Source organism: Procambarus clarkii, chromosome 20, assembly GCF_040958095.1.
Source record: "Procambarus clarkii isolate CNS0578487 chromosome 20, FALCON_Pclarkii_2.0, whole genome shotgun sequence".
In the NCBI taxonomy this organism is placed as follows: domain Eukaryota; kingdom Metazoa; phylum Arthropoda; class Malacostraca; order Decapoda; family Cambaridae; genus Procambarus; species Procambarus clarkii.
The window spans coordinates 48,824,351-48,847,776 of NC_091169.1; the positions used below are offsets into that span (position 1 = coordinate 48,824,351).

The following is a 23,426-nucleotide window of genomic DNA, read 5'->3' on the forward strand; positions in this document are numbered from 1 at the left end:
ATAAGGGGAAGGGAGGTAGGAATACTGTCAGGATAAGGGGGAAAGATGGAAGAATGCTGCCAGGATAAGAGGGAGAGGGGGAGGAAAACTGTCAGGATAAGGGGGAGGGAGGGAGGAATACTGTCAGGATATGGGGGAGGGAAGGAGGGAGTAATACCGTCAGGATAAGGGGGAGGGAGGGAGGAACACTGTCAGGATAAGTGGGAGGGAGGGAGAAATACTGTCAGTATAAGGGGGAGGGAGGAATGCTGCCGGATAAGAAGGAGGGAGGGAGGGATGCTGCCAGGATAAGGGGGAGGGAGGAAGGAACACTGTCAGGATAAAGAGGAGGGAGGGAGGGAGGAGTAAATACTTTAAGGATAAGGGGGAGGGAGGGAGCAATACTGCCAGGATAAGGTTGAGAGAGAGAGGCATACTGTCAGGATAAGGGGGAGGGAGAGAGGGAGGGAGGGAAGGAGTAATGCTGTCAGGACAAGGGGAGGGAGGGAAAAATACTGTCAGGATAAGAAGGATGGAGGGAGTAACACTGTCAGGATAAGGGGGAGGGAGGGAGGGAGGAATACTCTCAGGATTAAAGGGAAGGATGGAGGTAGGAGTACTGTCAGGATAAGGGGGAGGGAGGGATGGAGGAATACTGTCAGGATAAGGGGGGAAGGAGGGAGGGAGTAATACTGTCAGAATAAGGGGGAGGGAGGGAGGAATACTGTCAGGATAAGGGGGAGGGAGGGAGGAAGGGAGGGAGGGAGGGAGGAAGGGAGGGAGGGAGGGAGGGAGGGAGGGAGGGAGGGAGGGAGGGAGGGAGGGAGGGAGGGAGGGAGGGAGGGAGGGAGGGAGGGAGGGAGGGAGGGAGGGAGGGACGGACGGAGGGAGAGAGGGAGGGAGGGAGGGAGGGAGGGAGGGAGGGAGGGAGGGAGGGAGGGAGGGAGGGAGGGAGGGAGGGAGGGAGGGAGGGAGGGAGAGATGGAGGGAGGGAGGAATACGGTCAGGATAAGGGGAAGTGAGGGAGGGAGAGAGGAATACTGTCAGGATAAGGGGGAGGGAGGAATACTGTCAGGATAAGGGGGAAGGAGGGAGGAATACTCTCTGGATAAGGGTGAGGGAGGGAGGAATGCTGTCGGGATAAGGAGGAGGGAGGGAGTAATGCTGTCAGGATAAGAAGGAGGGAGGGAGGAATACTGTCAGAATAAGGGGGAGGGAGGGAGGATTACTGCCAGGATAAGGGGAAGGGAGGGAGTAATACTGCCAGGATAAGAGGGAGGGAGGGAATAATACTGTCACGATAAGAGGGAGGGAGAGAGGGTGGAATACTGTCAGGATAAGGGGGAGGGAGGGAGTAATACAGTCAGGATAAGGGGGAGGGAGAGAGGAATATTGTAAGGATAAGGGAGAGTGAGGGAGGGAGGGAGGACTACTGTCAGGATAGGAGAGAGGGAGTGAGGAATGCTGCCAGGATAAGGGGGAGGGTGGGAAGAATACTGTCAGGATAAGGGGGAGGGAGGGAGGGAGGGAGGGAGGGAGGCAGGAAGGGAGGGAGGGAGAGAGGGAGAGAGGGAGAGAGGGAGAGAGGGAAGAATACTGTCAGGATAAAGGGGGAGGGAGGGAGGAATACTGTCAGGATAAGGGGGAGGTAGGGAGGAATACTGTCAAGATAAGGGAGGGAGGGAGGGAGGGAGGGAGGGAGAGAGGAATACTCTCAGGATAAGGGCGAGGGAGGGAGGGAGGGAGGAATACTGTCAGGATAAGGGGAAGGGAGGGAGGGAGGGAGGGACGGAGGGAGGGAGGAATGCTGATAGGATAAGGGGGAGGAAGGGAGGAATACTGTCAAGATAAGGGGAGGGAGGGAGTAATACTGTCGGGATAAGACGGAGGGAGGGAGTAATACTGTCAGGATAAGGGGGAGGGAGGAATACTGTCAGGATAAGGGGGAAGGAGGGAGGAATACTCTCTGGATAAGGGTGAGGGAGGGAGGAATGCTGTCGGGATAAGGAGGAGGGAGGGAGTAATGCTGTCAGGATAAGAAGGAAGGAGGGAGGAATACTGTCAGAATAAGGGGGAGGGAGGGAGGGAGGATTACTGCCAGGATAAGGAGAAGGGAGGGAGGAATACTGTCAGGATAAGGGTAAGGGAGAGAGGAATAGTGTCAGGATAAGGGGAGGGAGGGAGGGAAGAATACTGTCAAGATAAGGGGGGAGGGAGAGAGTAATACTATCAGGATAAGGGGGAGGGAAAGAGGGAGGGAGGGAGGAATACTCTCAGGATAAGGGGGAGGGAGGGAGTAATGCTGTCAGGGTCAGGATAAGGGGGAGGTAAGGAGGGAGGGAGTAATGCTGTCAGGATAAGGGGGAGGGAGGGAAGAATACTGTCAGGATAAGGGGGAAGGAAGGGGGAATACTGTCACGATAAGGCGAAAAGAGAGAGGAATACTCTCAGGATAAGGGGGAGGGAGGGAGAAATACTGTCAGGATAAGGGGGAGGGGTGGAGGAATGCTGCCAGGATAAAGGGGAGGGAGGGGAGGAATACTGTCAGGATAAGGGGGAGGGAGGGAGGGAGTAATACTGTAAGGATCAGGGGAGGGAGGGAGGAATACTGTCAGGATAAGGGGGAGGGAGGGATGAATGTTGCCAGGATAAGGGGGAGGGAGGCTGGAATGCTGCCAAGATAAGGAGGAGGGAGGGAGGGAGGAATACTGTCAGGATAAGGGGGAGGGAGGGGAGTAATACTGTCAGGATAAGGGGGAGGGAGGGAGGAATACTGCCAGGATAAGGGGGAGAGAGGGAGGAATACTGTCAGGATAAGGGGGAGGGAGGGAAGAATACTGTCAGGATAAGGGGGAGGGAGGGAGTAATACTGTCAGGATAAGGGGGAGGGAGGGAGTAATACTGTCGGGATAAGGGAGAGGGAGGGAGGAATACTGTCAGGATAAGGGGGAGGGAGGGAGGAATACTGTCAGGATAAGAGGGAGGGCGGGAGGGAGGGAGGGAGGGAGGGAGGGAGGGAGGGAGAGAGGGAGGGAGGGAGGGAGGGAGGGAGGGAGGGAGGGAGGGAGGGAGGGAGGGAGGGAGGGAGGGAGGGAGGGAGGGAGGGAGGGAGGGAGGGAGGGAGGGAGGGAGGGAAGAATACTGTCAGGATAAGGGGGAGGGAGGGAGCGATGGAGGAATACTGTCAGGATAAGGGGAGGGAGGGTGGTAGGGAGGGAGGGAGGGAGGGAGGGAGGGAGGGAGGGAGGGAGGGAGGGAGGGAGGGAGGGAGGGAGGGAGGGAGGGAGGGAGGGAGGGAGGGAGGGAGGGAGGAATACTGTCAGGATAAGGGCGAGGGAGGGAGGAATACTGTCATGATAAGGGGGAGGGAGGGAGGAATACTGCCAGGATAAATGGGAGGGAGGGAGGAGTACTGTCAGGATAAAGGGGAGGGATGGAGGAATACTGTCAGGATAAGAGGGAGGGAGGAAGGAATACTATCAGGATAAGGGGGAGGGAGGGAGGGAGGGAGGGAGGGAGGGAGGGAGGGAGGGAGGGAGGGAGGGAGGGAGGGAGGGAGGGAGGGAGGGAGGGAGGGAGGGAGGGAGGAATACTGTCAGGATAAGGGGGAGGGAGGGAGGGATGGAGGAATACTGTCAGGATAAGAGGGAGGGAGGGAGGTAGGTAGGTAGGGAGGGAGGGAGGGAGGAATACTGTCAGGATAAGGGCGAGGGAGGGAGGAATACTGTCATGATAAGGGGGAGGGAGGGAGGAATACTGTCATGATAAAGGGGAGGGAGGGGTGAATACTGTCATGATAAGAGGGAGGGAGGGAGGAATACTGTCATGATAAGGGGGAGGGAGGGAGGAATACTGTCAGGATAAGGGGGAGGGAGGGAGGGAGGATTACTGTCAGGATAAGGGGGGAGGTAGGGAGGAATACTGTCATGATAAGGGGGGAGGGAGGGAGGAATACTGTCAGGATAAGAGGGAGGGAGGGAGGAATACTGTCAGGATAAGAGGGAGTGAGGGAGGGAGGAATACTGTCAGGATAAGAGGGAGGGAGGGAGGAATACTGTCATGATAAGAGGGAGGGAGGGAGGAATACTGTCAGGATAAGGGGGAGGGAGGGAGGAATACTGTCAGGATAAGAGGGAGGGAGGGAGGAATACTGTCAGGATAAGGGGGAGGGAGGGAGGAATACTGTCAGGATAAGAGGGAGGGAGGGAGGGAGGAATACTGTCAGGATAAGAGGGAGGGAGGGAGGGAGGAATACTGTCAGGATACTCGTCACCTATTCAAATGTCATCTCACTTAATGCTTCACCAATATCAGAAAATAATAATTGTTAACAGAACATAAACATCTAATCTACGCCTATACATAACAATAATAATTTAATTTATAAATTCCGAATTTGAACACACGATAAGGTAAATTTATTGTCTGTGTGTGGGATCTCTCCAGCTTGGACGACCATTGTTTGAGGATTGCGAGTGGTTCAGTGCTCGCTGGCTAGCTATCTGCCCCTTGCACAACCGTGACGGTTGGATATCTAACCTCAGGCACAACCATGAGGGCCAGATATATAACCCTGGCACAACCATGAAGGCAAGATATCTGACTCTAGCACAACCATGAAGGCAAGATATCTTCCTCTGGCACAACCATGAAGGCAAGATATCTGCCCCTGGCACAACCATGAAGGCAAGATATCTTCCTCTGGCACAACCATGAAGGCAAGATATCTGCCCCTGGCACAACCATGAAGGCAAGATATCTGCCCCTGGCACAACCATGAAGGCAAGATATCTTCCTCTGGCACAACCATGAAGGCAAGATATCTGCCCCTGGCACAACCATGAAGGCAAGATATCTATTCCTGGCACATCCATGAAGGCAAGATATCTAACCCTGGCTCAACCATGAATCTTTGGATATCTGATCATGGCAAAACCATGATGGCTGAATATCTGTCCCCTGGCACAACCATGATGGCTAGATATCTTGTAGTGACAAATGGAATTCAATGTGAACATATGCCATGTTATGGAATGTGGAATCGGAGAAAATAGACCACACACAACTTACCAATTATGTGGAAAGTAATTACAGAACTCTAATAAAGAAAGAGACCTAAGGGGGGGGGGTGGAGAGTAAGGTGTTGCCAGAGGAACACATAAAGAACATTGTGAGAGGAGCGGATGTGTCGCTTTCCAACTTGAGACTTGCTGTTAATTATATGGATGGTGAAATACTACAGGAACTGTTCATGACTGTTGTGAGACCAACACTGGAATATGTAGCAGTTGTGTGGGGCCCAAACCTCCAGAAGCACATCAATACACTGGAAAAGGTGCAACGGCATGATACAAAATGGCTTCCGGAACTGAAAAACAAAAGTTACGAGGAGAGACTAGAGGCGTTAAACATGCCAAAACTAGAAGATAGAAGAAAAAGAGGAGATATGATCACCACATACAAAATACTAACAGGAATCGACCAAATTGTTAAAGAGGAATTTCTGAAATCAGCAACTTCATGAACAAGAGGACACAGATTCAAGCTAATGAAACAAATGTGCCGACAAAATATTAGAAAGTATTCTTACACAAACAGAGTGGTAGACGGTTGGAACAAGTTAGGTGAGAAGGTGGTGGAGGCCAAGACCGGCAGTAGTTTCAAAGCGTTATATGACAAAGAGTTCTGGGAAGACGGGACACCACGAGCGTAGCTCTCATCCTGTAACTACACTTAGGTAATTACACTTAGGTAATTACACACTAGTGTCCCTAACCTGCATACCATGCAAGCTGATGGAGAAGATTGTGCGAAGAAAGCTAGTGGAACATCTGGAGCGAAAGAACATTGTAACACAGCATCAACATGGATTCAGGGATGGCAAGTCCTGCCTCACAGGGTTAATTGAATTCTACGACCAGGCAACAAAAATCAGGCAAGAAAGAGAGGGTGGTCAGACTGCATATTTTGGATTGCCAGAAAGCCTTTGATACAGTACCACACAAGAGGCTAGTAAAAAAGCTGGAGATGCAGGCTGGAGTGAAAGGGAAGGAATTCCATTAGATAAGGGAGTACCTAAACAACAGAAGACAACGAGTCACTGTGAGGGGTGAGGTCTCAGATTGGCGAGACGTCACCAGTGGAGTCCCGCAGGGGTCAGTACTTGGATCTATACTGTTTCTGATATATGTAAATGATCTCCCAGAGGGTATAGACTCGTTTCTCTCAATGTTTGCTGATGATGCTAAAATTATGAGGAGGATTGAAACTGAGGATGATAGTAGGAGGCTACAAGATGACCTAGAAAGACTGAATGAATGGTCCAACAAATGGCTGCTAAAGTTCAACCCGAGTAAATGCAACGTAATGAAACTAGGTGGTGGAAACAGGAGGCCAGATACAGGATACAGAATGGGAGCTGCAGTACTTCATGAAACGGACAGAGAGAAAGATCTAAGAGTTGATATCATACCAAACCTGTCTCCTGAAGCCCACATAAAATAATTACGTCTGCGGCATATGCGAGGCTAGCTAACATCAGAACAGCCTTCAGGAACCTGTGTAAGGAATCATTCAGAATCTTGTATTCCACATACGTAAGACCAATCCTGGAGTAAGCGGCCCTAGCATGGAGCCCGTACCTTGTCAAGCACAAGACGAAGCTGGAAAAAGTTCAGAGGTATGCCACTAGACTAGTCCCAGAACTAAGAAGCATGAATTACAAGAAAAGGCTGCGGGAAATGCACCTTACGACACTGGAAGACAGAAAAGTAAGGGGAGACATGATCACTACCTACAAAATCCTCAGGGGGAATTGACAGGGTAGACAAGGATAAACTATTCAACACTGGTGGTACGCGAACAAGGGGACACAGGTGGAAACTGAGTACCCAAATGGGCCACAGAGACGTTAGAAAGAACTTTTTCAGTGTCAGAGTAGTTAACGGATGGAATGTATTAGGCAGTGGTGTGGTGGAGGCTGACTCCATACACAGTTTCAAATGTAGATATGATAGAGCCCAGTAGGCTCAGGAATCTGTACACCAGTTGATTGACGGTTGAGAGGCGGGACCAAAGAGTCAGAGCTCAACCCCCGCCAGCACAACTAGGTGAGTACACACACACGTTTACATACGATAGTACAGTGGCACCTGTACATCAGCTGACTGCCATGCAGTTGAGAAGCGGGACCCCAAGATCCTAAGCTCAACCCCCGCAAGCACAACTAGGAAAGTGCAGCTAGGTGAGTACACCGTTAAATACCAGCTGTCTTCGGCCAGGATTCTCCAAGTCCCACTTACGAAACCTCTACATCTTTCCTACATCATGGCGGCGTTGTTTACAAATATTATGCAGTTTATGAGTCATAAAACACAAGGAAGTTGTTTATAACAATAATAACCTTGGGTTATGACACTTCGTTTCCCCTTAAGATGTTTAATAAGTGAAAATAAGGTCATCATAAATGTTAAAAGATGTACAGGTTTCGTAAGTGGACGCGTAACGGCTTGATGAATGGCCAGCGTGTGGGTCACTAGTGCGTATTGAGGGTGGCAGGCGTAGGTCAACCCTCCCCCTGCACCTTGGCCCCCTGCTACTGTGGCACCTTGGCCCCCTGGTATCCTGGCACAGTTACCTATTGTACCCTGACCACCTGGCCACGGCACCTTGGCACCGTTGCCCTTTGGCACCCTCCCCCTGAAGCCTGGCACCGGCCCCCACCCTGGCACCGGCCCCCCCCTGGCACCGGCCCCCCCCCTTGGCACCATCCACCCGCCATCGATCCAACAGCTGACTGGGTCAATGGTTGCCTATTGTCGCTTTCACCCTCAAATACTCTATATTTATTTCCATATTTGCGAATAATTTTGTATAGCGATCGTAAATTTGTTCAGACAGTTTGTTTACGTTTGTTTTTTAATGGGTATTTGTCGGTAACGGAGAGCTCTAGTATCAGTTTTACGGAGATGAGAACAAAACACCGGCAATAACACGTGCTAGGTTGCAACGTACGAATTTATTTCGATATTCGTTCCATACAGTCAGACATATATATCAATACAACATGAAATTTATGGCAATATAATACATATTACTGATAACAAACAGTGTTAGGGAAGCGAAATGAGGTAGAGGAGTTTTGTGACTAGTGATGGAGGGAGAGGAGGAGGGGGGAGCGCGCGCCGCTCTGCTCACTTGTCCGGCTCTGGCAGCCGCGTCCGGCCTCACTCCCGCAGTCTCCCGCCCCGCGCACGCGAACACACTCACGCTCCCTCCTCTCCTCTCTCCTCTCTCTCTCTCTCTCACTCTCTCACTCTCCCCGAGCCTCTCGCACCCCGCTCTACGGCTCACAATATTGTGTGTTAATGTGCAAAGTGTGACCAGTCGTCCACCTCCCCCCGCCCCCCCCTCGAGACCCACAATTGGGGAAAAATGTCAGGAAAAGGTTTGGGCGCGGTGAGCGGCGGCGGCGACGACGGCGGGGTTGCCGACGCCGCCAGTGTCCTCACACAAAGAACACTACCCGACACTAGCGAGCAGAACTGCTCCGCCCTGCACAATGGTGTTGTTATGTCCGGGGAGCCGCACGAGCCAGGCAACAGCAGCAGCAGCAGCCAGTGTTCCTTACACGTGTGGTCTAAGAAAGCGCTCCTGAGCAGGAAGGAGATCCCGAAGCATCTTCAGTTCAACCCTTACATCGAGACGGGCTACCGGCCGCTGCTCTCCGCCTGGGGCTGCCTCATGAGTCTCTTCTACTTCCACAACGAGACCATCAACATCATCACTCACGGTAAGGCGTCACTCATCCCTGAGTGCCAGCCGGGCTTGTGGCACCGGCGGCCTGGCTGGCTGGGTCAGTGCCACTCACCCCCCCCCCTCCCTCCCTCCTGGCAACCCTCATCTAACAACTGCTACACGGCCTGTACTCACCTACTGGGGTCGTTACTCACCTACTGGGGTCGTTACTCACCTACTGGGGATCGTTACTCATATACCGGGGGTCGTTACTCATATACCGGGGGTCGTTACTCAAATACCGGGGGTCGTTACTCAAATACCGGGGGTCGTTACTCAGCTACTGGGGGTCGTTACTCAGGTACTGGGGGTCGTTACTCAGCTACTGGGGGTCGTTACTCATATACCGGGGGTCGTTAATCACCTACCGGGGTCGTTAATCACCTACCGGGGTCGTTACTCAGCTACTGTTGGGTCGTTACTCAGCTACTGGGGGTCGTTACTCACATACCGGGGGCCGTTACTCGGCTACCGCTGGTCGTTACTCAGCTACTGGGGGTCGTTACTCAGCTACTAAGGGGTCATTACTCAGCTACTAGGGGTCGTTACTCAGCTACCGGGGGCCGTTACTCGGCTACCGCTGGTCGTTACTCAGCTACTGAGGGTCGTTACTCAGCTACTGGGGTCGTTACTCAGCTACTGGGGTCGTTACTCAGCTACTGGGGGTCGTTACTCAGCTACCGGGGGCCGTTACTCGGCTACCGCTGGTCGTTACTCAGCTACTGGGGGTCGTTACTCAGCTACTAAGGGGTCATTACTCAGCTACTAGGGTCCTTACTCATATACCGGGAGTCGTTACTCAGCTACTGGGGGTCGTTACTCATATACCGGGTGTCGTTACTCAGTCACTGGGGGTCGTTACTCATATACCGGTAGTCGTTACTCAGCTACTGGGGGACGTTACTCAGCTACTGGGGGTCGTTACTCAGCTACTGGGGGTCGTTACTCAGCTACTGGGGGTCGTTACTCAGCTACTGGGGCTCGTTACTCAGCTACCGGGGGTCGTTACTCATATACCGGGGGTCGTTACTCATATACCGGGGGTCTTTAATCAGCTACCGGGGTCGTTACTCAGCTATTGGGGGTCGTTACTCAGCTACTGGGGGTCGTTACTCATATACCGGGGGTCGTTCCTCAGCTACCGGAGGTCGTTACTCAGCTACCGGGGTCATTACTCAGCTACGGGGGACGTTACTCAGCTACCGGGAGTCGTTACTCAGCTACTGGGGTCGTTACTCATATACCGCGGGTCGTTACTCAGCTACTGGGGGACGCTACTCAACTACTGGCGTCGTTACTCATATACAAGGGGTCGTTACTCAGCAACTGGGGGACGTTACTCAGCTGCTGGGGGTCGTTACTCAGCTTCTGGGGGTCGTTACTCATATACCGGGGGTCGTTACTTAGCTACTGGGGGTCGTTACTCAGCTACCGGGGGTCGTTACTCAGCTACTGGTGGTCGTTACTCATATACCGGGGGTCGTTATTCAGCTACTGAGGGTCGTTACTCAGCTACTGAGGGTCGTTACTCAGCTACTGGGGTCGTTACTCAGCTACTGAGGGTCGTTACTCAGCTACTGAGGTTCGTTACTCAGCTACTGGGGTCGTTACTCAGCTACTGAGGGTCGTTACTCAGCTACTGGGGTTATTACTCAGCTACTGGGGGTCGTTATTCAGCAACTGAGGGTCGTTACTCAGCTACCGGGGGTCATTACTCAGCTACTGGGGGTCGTTATTCAGCTACTGGGGGTCGTTATTCAACTACTGAGGGTCATTACTCAGCTACTGGGGGTCGTTACTCATATACCAGGGGTCGTTAATCAGCTACCGGGGTCGTTACTCAGCTACTGAGGGGTCGTTACTCATATACCGGGAGTTGTTACTCAGCTACTGGGGGACGTTACTCAGCTACTGGGGTCGTTACTCATATACCGGGGGTCGTTCCTCAGCTACCGGGGGTCGTTACTCAGCTACCGGGGTCATTACTCAGCTACGGGGGACGTTACTCAGCTACCGGGGGTCGTTACTCAGCTACTGGGGTCGTTACTCATATACCGCGGGTCGTTACTCAGCTACTGGGGGACGTTACTCAACTACTGGCGTCGTTACTCATATACAAGGGGTCGTTACTCAGCAACTGGGGGACGTTACTCAGCTGCTGGGGGTCGTTACTCAGCTTCTGGGGGTCGTTACTCATATACCGGGGGTCGTTACTTAGCTACTGGGGGTCGTTACTCAGCTACCGGGGGTCGTTACTCAGCTACTGGTGGTCGTTACTCATATACCGGGGGTCGTTATTCAGCTACTGATGGTCGTTACTCAGCTACTGATGGTCGTTACTCAGCTACTGAGGGTCGTTACTCAGCTACTGGGGTCGTTACTCAGCTACTGAGGGTCGTTACTCAGCTACTGAGGGTCGTTACTCAGCTACTGGGGTCGTTACTCAGCTACTTAGGGTCGTTACTCAGCTACTGGGGTTGTTACTCAGCTACTGGGGGTCGTTATTCAGCAACTGAGGGTCGTTACGCAGCTACCGGGGGTCATTACTCAGCTACTGGGGGTCGTTATTCAGCTACTGGGGGTCGTTATTCAGCTACTGAGGGTCGTTACTCAGCTACTGGGGGTCGTTACTCATATACCAGGGGTCGTTAATCAGCTACCGGGGTCGTTACTCAGCTACTGAGGGGTCGTTACTCATATACCGGGAGTTGTTACTCAGCTACTGGGGGAGGTTACTCAGCTACTGGGGGTCGTTACTCAGCTACTGGGGGTCGTTATTCAGCTACTGTGGTCGTTACTCAGTTACTGGGGGTCGTTACTCATATACCGGGAGTCCTTACTCAGCTACTGGGGAACGTTACTTAGCTACTGAGGGTCGTTATTCAGCTACTTGGGGTCGTTACTCAGCTACTGGGGGTCGTTATTCAGCTACTGAGAGTCGTTACTCAGCTACTGGGGGTCGTTACTCAGCTAATAGGGTCGTTACTCAGCTACCGGTTGTCGTTACTAATATACCAGGATCGTTACTCATTTACCAGGGGTCGTTACTCAGCTACTAGCGGTCGTTACTCAGCTACTGGGGTCATTACTCAGCTACTGGGGTCGTTACTCAGCTACTGGGGGTCGTTACTCAGCTACCGGGGCTCGTTACTCAGCTACTGGGGGTCGTTACTCAGCTACTGGAGGTCGTTACTCAGCTACTGGGGGTCGTTATTCAGCTACTGAGGGTCGTTACTCAGCTACTGGGGGTCGTTACTCAGCTACTGGGGTCGTTACTCAGCTGCTGAGGGTCGTTACTCAGCTACTGGGGGGTCGTTATTCAGCTACTGAGGGTCGTTACTCAGCTACCGGGGGTCGTTACTCAGCTACTGGTGGTCGTTACTCATATACCGGGGTCGTTATTCAGCTACTGAGGGTTGTTATTCAGCTACTGAGGGTTGTTATTCAGCTACTGAGGGTCGTTACTCAGCTACTGAGGGTCGTTACTCAGCTACTGGGGTCGTTACTCAGCTTCTGGGGGTCGTTACTCAGCTACTAGGGTCGTTACTCAGCTACTGAGGGTCGTTACTCAGCTACAGGGGGTTGTTACTCAGCTACTGGGGGTCGTTATTCAGCTACTGAGGGTCGTTACTCAGTTACTGGGGGTCGTTACTCGTATACCGGGGGTCGTTAATCAGCTACCGGGGTCGTTACTCAGCTACTGGGGGTCGTTACTCATATACCGGGAGTCGTTACTCAGCTACTGGGGACGTTACTCAGCTACTGGGGGTCGTTACTCAGCTACTGGGGGGTCGTTACTCAGCTACTGGGGGTCGTTACTCAGCTACTGGGGGTTGTTACTCAGTTACTGGGGGTCGTTACTTATATACCGGGAGTCGTTACTCAGCTACTGGGGGACGTTACTCAGCTACTGGGGGTCGTTACTCAGCTACTGGGGGTCGTTACTCAGCTACTGGGGGTCGTTACTCAGTTACTGGGGGTCGTTACTCAGCTACTAGGGGTCGTTACTCAGCTACTGGGGGTCGTTACTCAGTTACTGGGGGTCGTTACTCAGCTACTAGGGGTCGTTACTCAGCTACTGGGGGTCGTTACTCAGCTACTGGGGTCGTTACTCAGCTACTAGGGGTCGTTACTCAGCTACTGGGGGTCGTTACTCATATACCGGGGGTCGTTACTCAGCTACCGGGGTCGTTAATCATATACCGGGGGTCGTTACTCAGCTACCGGGGTCGTTACTCAGCTACCTGAATTCACTAGTTAGCTACCTTGAGTCGTTACTCAGGTATCAGGGGTCGTTACTCGGCTCCCAGTGATCTTTGTTCAGCTATCCTGGGTCATTACTCATCTCCCGTGGGTCATCACTCACCGATATGTATAAGACTCATCTGTACTGGATCGTTATTCGTCTCCCATGAGTTGGTACTCATCCTACTGTATAATACTCACCTCCCCTGGGCCATTACTCACTACATCGTAATACTCATCTTCCGTGGGTAGGACGGATTCAAGTCCTGGTTCATGGATTTTGAAATCTACCTAATTTAACCTAGCTTAACCTAACCTAATCCAGCTCAACCTAACTCAACCGAGCGAAATACAGCCTAACCTAAGCTGTAGCAATGCTCGCGGGGGCCTGACGGCTGAGTGGACAGCGCTCGGGATTCGTAGTCCTAGGGTCCGGGGATCAATCCCCGGAGGTGGCGGAAACAAATGGGCAGAGTTTCTTTCACCCCCTGATGCCCCTGTTCACCTAGCAGTAAATAGGTACCTGGACGTTAGACAGCTGTTATGGGCTGCTTCCTGGTGTGTGTGTGTATTCACCTAGTTGTATTCACCTAGTTGTGCTAGCTGGGGTTGAGCTCTGCTCTTTCGGCCCGCCTCTCAACTGTTTCTAACTACTACTACTACTATTTTTTTCTCATCACACACACACACACAAACCTCGGGAAGCAGCCTGTGACAGCTGACTAACTCCCAGGTATCTATTTACTGGAAGGTAACAGGTTCATAGAGTGAAAAAAAAACTCTGGCCAATGTTTCTCCCCGGCGCCCGGGATTGAACCCGGGACCACAGGATCACGCGTCCAGCGTGCTGTCCGCTCGGCCACTGGCACACATCGGTGTGTGTGTGTGTGTGTGTGTGTGTGTGTGTGCGTGTGTGTGTGTGTGCGTGTGTGTGTGTGTGTGTGTGTGTGCGTGTGTGTGTGTGTGTGTGTGTGTGTGTGTGTGTGTGTGTGTGTGTGTGTGTGTGTGCGTGTGTGTGTGTGTGTGTGTGTGTGTGTGTGTGTGTGTGTGTGTGTGTGTGTGTGTGTGTGTGCGTGTGTGTGTGCGTGTGTGTGTGTGTGTGTGTGTGTGTGTGTGTGTGCGTGTGTGTGTGTGTGTGTGTGTGTGTGTGTGTGTGTGTGTGTGTGTGTGTGTGTGTGTGTGTGCTTGTGTGTGTGTGTGTGTGTGTGCGCGTGTGCGTGTGTGTGTGTGTGTGCGTGTGTGTGTGTGTGCGTGTGTGTGTGTGTGCGTGCGTGTGTGTGTGTGTGCGTGTGTGTGTGTGTGTGTGTGCGTGTGTGTGTGTGTGTGTGTGTGTGTGTGCGTGTGTGTGTGTGTGTGTGTGTGTGTGTGTGTGTGTGTGTGTGTGTGTGTGTGTGTGTGTGTGTGTAAAAGTCTCCCCAGCTCCAGAGTAACATGGTTGATGGGACCAACTGGCGGTTAATTTACATACATATGTGTATACTGTATATATTTTTGTATTTATTTATATATACAAGAGTTCTTACATTCTTGTACAGCCACTAGCACGCATGGCGTTTCGGGCAGGTCCTTTCAGAGTACACGCGTATAGAATACCCGCATACAGCGTACCCATATGCAGAGTTCCCGAGTACAGAGTTCCCGAGTACAGAGTACCCGTGTACAGAGTACCTGTGTACAGAGTACACAGGTATCTTGTTACATACCTGGTATTTGTAGTTTGCCGGTTCAGATTAACCACAACAATGCCTGGATGTGTCGGGCGGTGTGTGTGGTAAAACAGAAGCACATCTGGCTGTAGTTGAGAGCCATAGCCTAGGAGGAAGGCACACAGTACCATTCAAGGGAATCTTTAAGGTCCTCACAATTACATGTCTTGCTCTTTTTTCATACTCCCTAAACCTCTCCCTTTTTGTTTTAATTTATTATTGGTCACACTGAAAGGCTATAAAATGAGGATTTGAATTAATGGTAAACGATGTCAAACGATGTCGATGCTCGTATTGCGGACCAGAACCAAGGAAGCATCAAGGCTTTTCCCTTTGGATCACCACACTGAGGCACTGAAATGGGAAACTGGAAGCTTTTGGATCTCTGGTAATGTCAGTTCTTTGAGGAAGCTCATGTCATTCATGTCCCAGTGTCCACGGGTGTATGGGGACACATGTGTACTGATGGTCCACGTCCATACAGACGCTGGATATGACTGTTTTCCTATGGTTGATTGACCGGTCATTTCGGTTAATACATTGCATTTTGACGTCAAAATCCCCACCGTACAAAATATGATGTATAATAAGTCATCCGCTCACCAACAACCACGTTTTCTGTGCGTGAGTCCATCGGTTTGGTTAGTTTCGGTTCGGGCAATTCAGTACAACGTTTTTGTGACGTACATGACCACTCAAGAGGACTAGCTGAGATGACACATGACCCGTCTGATCAACACTGAAAGAAATGTATATATAAACGAACCCATCATCATAAAATAATTGTACTTCTAGCAACTATTTGGTCAACAGTATGTACTGCTGGAGCCCCACCAGTTCAGGCGATGAGTCACAATAACGTGGCTGAAGTATGTTGACCAGACTACACACTAGAACGTGAAGGGACGACGACATTTCGGTCCGTCCTGGACCATTCTTAAATCCCGAACTTGAGAATGGTCCAGGAAGGACCGAAACGTCGTCGTCCCTTCACCTTGTGTGTGGTCTGGTCAACCCACAAGTTCACATTTTGCATTACAGAATTGGCCCAATTACCATTTATTAAATCGGAAATGTAACTAAACAACCTAACCTAACTAAGCAATCCTTAATACACGCTATCACAGGCCTCATGTAGTATATATACATGCCATACCAGGTCTAGGAACGCGTAGTTTAGTTTTTAGCTGGTTTTTCCTTGGACTGTATAAAATTACTGTACAAGACATTGAATTTTGGGTGGTTGGTGTTGTACATACTGGTACGCTTGTTCAAATGTTTACTGTGAGTACTATACGTTTAGAGGACAGGTTGGTATGAGTCAGGGTGGCCAACATGTGCGTTCCTTCACCATCTGTCTGTCATTTTTCCGGGAGTATATTGTTATCCTGTCTGGGAGACAGGATTCTGTCAAGGTATAGTAAGCTATAGCAGCTTCTGTCCACGCCTTCCCAAATTCTTAGAGCACGTCTCTCCTTAAATAACTATTTTTTTCGACACTTTATATTTATTGATTACTAATTTCAGTTAAATATAAACTAAAACTAACTTATCAACTTAACTTAAATGTGCCAATTTACTCCTAAAGTTTGCCTGACATTCATAAAACTTTTCCTAAATTAATATGTAATTATTATAAATAATATAAAAATTTATTAGGTGCCGACTAATTTGTCGAAGATTTATGATAAAATAAAATAAAAATCGTTCAGGCTTAAAGGCAAATATAAGAACTGATAGGCTCAGAACACGAGCAAAAATTGGTGAAGCTTTCTTCAATATATTCCAAGACAATGTGGAGGGTCGTGGACACAGGGGTGTGGACGCAGGAGTGTGGACGCAAGACACACTGTACAGGGTAGTGGACACAGGGGTGTGGACGCAAGACACACTGTATAGAGTCGTGGACGCAGGAGTGTGGACGCAGGAGTGTGGACGCAAGACACAATGTACAGGGTCGTGGACGCAGGAGTGTGGACGCAAGACACAATGTACAGGGTCGTGGACGCAGGAGTGTGGACGCAAGACACAATGTGGAGGGTAGTGGACGCAGGAGTGTGGACGCAAGACACAATGTGGAGGGTCGTGGACGCAGGAGTGTGGACGCAAGACACACTGTACAGGGTCGTGGACGCAGAAGTGTGGACGCAAGACACAATGTACAGGGTCGTGGACGCAGGAGTGTGGACGCAGGAGTGTGGACGCAAGACACACTGTACAGGGTCGTGGACGCAGGAGTGTGGACGCAAGACACAATGTGGAGGGTCGTGGACGCAGGAGTGTGGACGCAAGACACACTGTACAGGGTAGTGGACGCAGGAGTGTGGACGCAAGACACAATGTGGAGGGTCGTGGACGCAGGAGTGTGGACGCAAGACACACTGTACAGGGTCGTGGACGCAGGAGTGTGGACGCAAGACACAATGTGGAGGGTCGTGGACGCAGGAGTGTGGACACAAGACACACTGTATAGGGTAGTGGACGCAGGAGTGTGGACGCAAGACACACTGTACAGGGTCGTGGACGCAGGAGTGTGGACGCAAGACACACTGTACAGGGTCGTGAACGCAGGAGTGTGGACGCAAGACACAATGTGGAGGGTCGTGGACGCAGGAGTGTGGACGCAAGACACACTGTACAGGGTAGTGGACGCAGGAGTGTGGACGCAAGACGCACTGTACAGGGTCGTGGACGCAGGAGTGTGGACGCAAGACACACTGTACAGGGTAGTGGACGCAGGAGTGTGGACGCAAGACACACTGTACAGGGTAGTGGACGCAGGAGTGTGGACGCAAGACACACTGTACAGGGTAGTGGACGCAGGAGTGTGGACGCAAGACACACTGTACAGGGTAGTGGACGCAGGAGTGTGGACGCAGGACACAATGTACAGAGTAGTGAACGCAAGAGTGTGGACGCAGGAGTGTGGACGCAAGACACAATGTACAGGGTCGTGGACGCAGGAGTGTGGACGCAAGACGCACTGTACAGGGTAGTGGACGCAGGAGTGTGGACGCAAGACACACTGTACAGGGTAGTGGACGCAAGACACACTGTACAGGGTAGTGGACGCAGGAGTGTGGACGCAAGACACAATGTACAGGGTCGTGGACGCAGGAGTGTGGACGCAAGACACACTGTACAGGGTAGTGGACGCAGGAGTGTGGACGCAAGACACAATGTACAGGGTCGTGGACGCAGGAGTGTGGACGCAAGACACACTGTACAGGGTAGTGGACGCAGGAGTGTGGACGCAAGACACACTGTACAGGGTAGTGGACGCAGGAGTGTGGACGCAAGACACAATGTGGAGGGTCGTGGACGCAGGAGTGTGGACGCAAGACACACTGTACAGGGTCGTGGACGCAGGAGTGTGGACGCAAGAAACACTGTACAGGGTCGTGGACGCAGGAGTGTGGACGCAAGACACACTGTACAGGGTCGTGGACGCAGGAGTGTGGACGCAAGACACAATGTGGAGGGTCGTGGACGCAGGAGTGTGGACGCAAGACACACTGTACAGGGTAGTGGACGCAGGAGTGTGGACGCAAGACACAATGTACAGGGTCGTGGACGCAGGAGTGTGGACGCAAGACACACTGTACAGGGTAGTGGAAGCAGGAGTGTGGACGCAAGACACACTGTACAGGGTCGTGGACGCAGGAGTGTGGACGCAAGACACACTGTACAGGGTCGTGGACGCAGGAGTGTGGACGCAAGACACACTGTACAGGGTAGTGGACGCAGGAGTGTGGACGCAGGGGTGTGGACGCAAGACACACTGTACAGTTTGGGCAACATGACATTACATGGTGACAAGAGCTGGGAGGCAGGATAAGCTGGGAAGCAACTTGACATTAAATAATTTACATAAGCATATATCTCTGACAGTGTCATGTTATCTAACTCTAAACTGTATATATAATGCCTTGCTTACACACCAGCCTCACTGAAAATTACACTGAATTGTATATATATATTGTATATACTGTATTGTAGTGGCCGAGTTTTCCTGAAATTATATATTTTTCGAAATATTTCTCTTTTGGAATGATAAAGCTTTTCATTATATTATATATGATTTTATATTTTTTTCAGTTTGAGTTAAAACTAACAATGTTAATTTAATCAAACCTAACCTATTGTTCCTAACATAACTACGTCAGTAATTCATGTTCTCAATATAATATAAAAAATTATTAAAATAAATGAATTTGAATAAAAATATTAGAAAATGACGAAAATTACTGCCTGTTAGGCAAATTGGGCCTTGCATACTAGGCCCGACTAGACTAGGGTGGGAGGAACCCCTCTTTGGTAAGACTGGAAAGTCTTCTGGTCGGTTGGCGGGAACTGAGGTGGTGGGTTGAGCACCAGGGGCTCTGATCGCGGAGGTAGAAGGGTTGTTTCTCTTGGCTTCAAGCTGGGCCTTGATCCTTTCCTGTCTGCGGAGGCAGCGGTAGGAAATTGGTAGGATGATTGCCATCACAGAGCAAGTAGCGATGGGCTGTTGCCTTACATATGGAGTAGTGATGGTCCAGTGCGCTTGTGGACGAGGTGCTGACACTTGTTAGTGGGGTGGGAGAGCTCGCAGCACTTGAAGCACTGCTGGATCTCATAGTATCGTTCCGTTTTTACTTGGTGGGGTTGTATTTGCAAGCCGAAGCAGTAGAAACCTTGTGTGGCTGCAGCTATGGTGGTGAAAGTAATCTTCAGTGATGACTTGTCGTTGCTGCAGAACTCAAACTTGACTACACCCAGGTTCGGATTTTCGTCCTCGATATTGTTCATGTTGCGGTCGGTCAGTGCTCCACTGGCTGGTCCTGCTGGTAAAAACAGTTCTTCCGGCCAGGAACTGACGTGGGAAGTGAGGCTGTAGGCGGTGTTCCTTGCCAAGTATGGCATCGTTGGTCAAGAGTGTTTCTAGTTCGTCCTCACATGAAAATAAGAGCACGAGATCTTCACCTTCCTGACTAATGTCAGTGGGTGTGACGCCGGTACCGTCCTTCAGGGCCTTCAGAATATTGCTTCTCCAGAAAGCATGACCGTCAAGGGGGAGTAACTCTAACCTTTAGACTTTCGGGTCGCATTGTGTCCACACCTCAACGGGTAGCAGTGTGAATGTGGAGAGAATGACGTTGTTGTTGTTTTAGAATTAGCTACTGAGAACGAAATGTCCAAGTAGCACGGGCTATGGTGAGCCCGTAGTGGACTTACCTGGCACAGGAGTGGTGCTGTGTATGAGGATGACGGCTGTAGCAGCTTTATGGCGTCAAGTCAGGTGTTCTGGGGAGAGGTGAATGATAGCAAAACCTGTTACATAATCCCTCACCAAATCTGGTAACCACTTCCCTGAAGAGATATTAAAATTTGAATTATTGTGTATCTAAGTAGATTCTATTATTTTTCTTATGAAGCAACAGTATTGGGGATACACGAGTCATGCCATTTAATGTTGGGATCGGTCTGACTTACATGTTTATATAGAGCTGAGTTTTCTTGGCCATATCTAACAGACCTCTTCTACACAGTAAAATAACAACGTACTGGAGTGAACGATATGGAAGAAAATGCAGAATAGAACCAGTGAAGAGCAGGGATGCCATAGGCACAATCAGAGAACACTATAAACATCAGAGGTCCGCGGTTGTTCAACGCCCTCCCAGCGAGTATAAGAAATATTGCCGGAACATCCGTGGACATCTTCAAGAGGAAACTAGATTGTTTCCGCCAAGGAGTACCGGACCAACCAGGCTGTGGTGGGTATGTGGGCCTGCGGGCCGCTCCAAGCAACAGCCTGGTGGACCAAACTCTCACAAGTCAAGCCTGGCCTCGGGCCGGGCTTGGGGAGTAGAAGACCTCCCAGAACCCCATCAAGCAGGTATCAACCAGGTTGTGGTTGGTGACGCGGGTCTTAAGGATCCCTGCCTGTCTGGCCATAATAAACTTTGTTACAATAACCACAATGACACTTATAGACTCCGGCGCCCTCAGCTTTATCTTCTCATATACGTTTACTAATTAATTTCCAGCTTTATTTGGGTAATTGATAATTAATTTAGTTTTACCCATTTTGCTTAAGTTGTTAGCGGTATGCTGCTGTATGTTAGAACTACTGTATGGAATGACCAAGCTGTTCTTAGTAGCGGTCTCCTGCTGCCTAGTGGCCTCAGTCTGGCAGTGATTGGCTCCTCCAAACTCTTAAAGCTTCGCCCAGGAACCAATTAGGGAGTCCTACTTTACTGAGTTGAATGTATATTTTACCGATTTCCAAGTCTAACCATTGAGGACTAGAGAATTGAGTGCTCTTAAGGATAGACCCGCCGCGACACTACTTTGGATTACCTTGGCGTGATAGTTACCTGCACGTGTATCCTTTACACGGTCCCAACCACTTAGGCTGGACGGTAGAGCGACGATCTCACTTTATGCGTTCAGCGTTCAATCCCCGATCGTCCAAGTGGTTGGGCACCATTCCTTCTTTCCGTCCCACCCCAAATCCTTATCCTTACCCCTTCCTAGTGCTATATAGTCGTAATGACTTGGCACTTACCCCGGATAGTTCCCTCCCCTCGACACAAAAATATTTTCATGTACACGCTAAAGCTCCGTGAGCTGTGACTCCTTATTACTAACATGTCTGGAAAGGGTAATCATCCTCCGACGCCCATAGAAAGGTAGTCTACCTGCCCTCTCAATCTCATAAGTGAAACTGAACTTCATTCAAATGCATCCTTAAGCCGCAACACGTGCTCAAAATCATTTACCTGCAGGAACAAGTCGTGTACATATCTACACTATACACTCGGCTTAAGGCCAAGACCAGCAAGGACTTTCTCTTCGACGGTACCCATGTAAAAATGAGCAAATATTACACCAAGAGGGGAACCCCAGCGACGCCGCCTACTTTATACATGCGCTCATCAGGACCCAGGAAGGGTGTCTCTTTAGTACATGCTTCAAGTAGGTTGATCATTTCATATTGTATGTTCCGTGGCCTAAACCTGGAATAGATGAAATAGTTGATCACATAACCAGATTGCACCCGGGTATGGGGCTGACCGAGTTGATCAAAACTTTCCCATGCTTTTGTGGTGTTCAGTGTTCATTGGTACAGCACTCATTTTGTACCACCTGAGCGGAGGTACTAGTCCCTGTCAGGGCCTATGGAATTACCAAGTATATATATATATATATATATATATATATATATATATATATATATATATATATATATATATATATATATATATATATGAATATATATATATATACATATATATATATATATATATATATATATATATATATATATATATGAATATAATATATATATATATATATATATATATATATATATATATGAATATATATATATATATATATATATATATATATATATATATATATATATATTCATATATATATTCATATATATATATATATATATATATATATATATATATATGAATATATATATTTATATATATATATATATATATATATATATATATATATATATTATATATATATATATAAAGAGAGAGAGAAAGATTGGGAAAATATAACTGGTGTGGTGGAGAAGGGCAACACTCCACAGTTTACATGCCAACAGTAGTGACCAATAGTGGCATAAGACCACAGTGAGGACGAGGCGTCTCCGGCAGCACTCCCTCCCTACACACCTCAAGGTGGCCCAGTCATCATCCTAGGCTATATGTGTAAACAATTACTAGGTACATAATGTTTTATTGTGGTGCTTCGTCCACAATGTTTACTGAACCTTTCCCGCCATTTGTTGTTCTTTCCTTAATCTTAAATATAAATATTTTATACAGAGAAAATTCCTGCATTAATAACAAGAATTGTAAACATATTAAAAATTAACTTCGGTTGTAATAATAATCAGTATATGAAGTGAATAGGCGTAGGATTAAATATTGTGGGAACCGACCTGTGAGATTTATATTTATTTAACTTATATGAATTTATATTTACGTTAATTTATATACTTCGATAGCAATTTGTATAATGATAAGTGGACTGTATTTCTGCAATAATCTCATAATCTCACAAATCGATCCTCTACACATTAGGGGGGTTTATATTTATATGTATGCAGCCAATCAAACTACAGTAACTACATACATTGAAGAGGTTCCTTATCTTATAGTACAGCAGGTTAGTCCACCAGGTATAACTAGGGTGTAGACACCAAATTATCCTCTTTGAGGTAGCTTCCATATCACCCAGTAACTGGTGCACAAATCTTGCATCCTCGTCTTGACCTGTCAAAAGTGCGCTAGCTGTGAAGCCAGATACCTATATATGACAAGTATATCAGAGAAAACAGTACATGGAACATGAAGACCTGGCTTAATTACCTTTAGTTTGAGGCGATTTCGCGTTCTAACCGGCTAACCCTACCCAATGACATTAATGGCCACTAATGATAGATAATGGGTTTCGGAAAGAACACTTAACTTGATTTGTTGACAGCGTGTTGACAGATGGTACACCTTTGGTATCCATAACACTACGTCCAAGTAAAATTAACAGGAGCCGAATTTGCTCCCGTGTGAGCCTCTGGTCTCTATAAACAACAATGGCCGCCCTCCTCCTCACTCTGACGCCTGGCTTACATTGTCCAGATTTCGGAACGTGATAGAAGGGTCACATTTACTCTACTTTAATATTGAT

At 49.3% G+C, this 23,426-nt stretch overlaps 1 protein-coding gene across 3 annotated transcripts in view; it reads left to right on the plus strand.

Moving 5' to 3' along the window:
* The first annotated feature begins 8,166 nt into the window (after positions 1–8,166).
* The window catches only part of LOC123755287 (progestin and adipoQ receptor family member 4), a 362,200-nt gene continuing 346,940 nt past the window's right edge, over positions 8,167–23,426 (plus strand). Inside the window, exon 1 of one of the 3 annotated variants that reach the window (XM_069327935.1) lies at positions 8,167–8,770. In XM_069327935.1, coding sequence (XP_069184036.1) covers positions 8,413–8,770 — 358 coding nt within the window. In that variant the 5' untranslated portion in view covers positions 8,167–8,412. The remainder of the gene's footprint in view (positions 8,771–23,426) is intronic. The other 2 variants (XM_045737747.2, XM_069327934.1) reach the window with 2 other exon arrangements.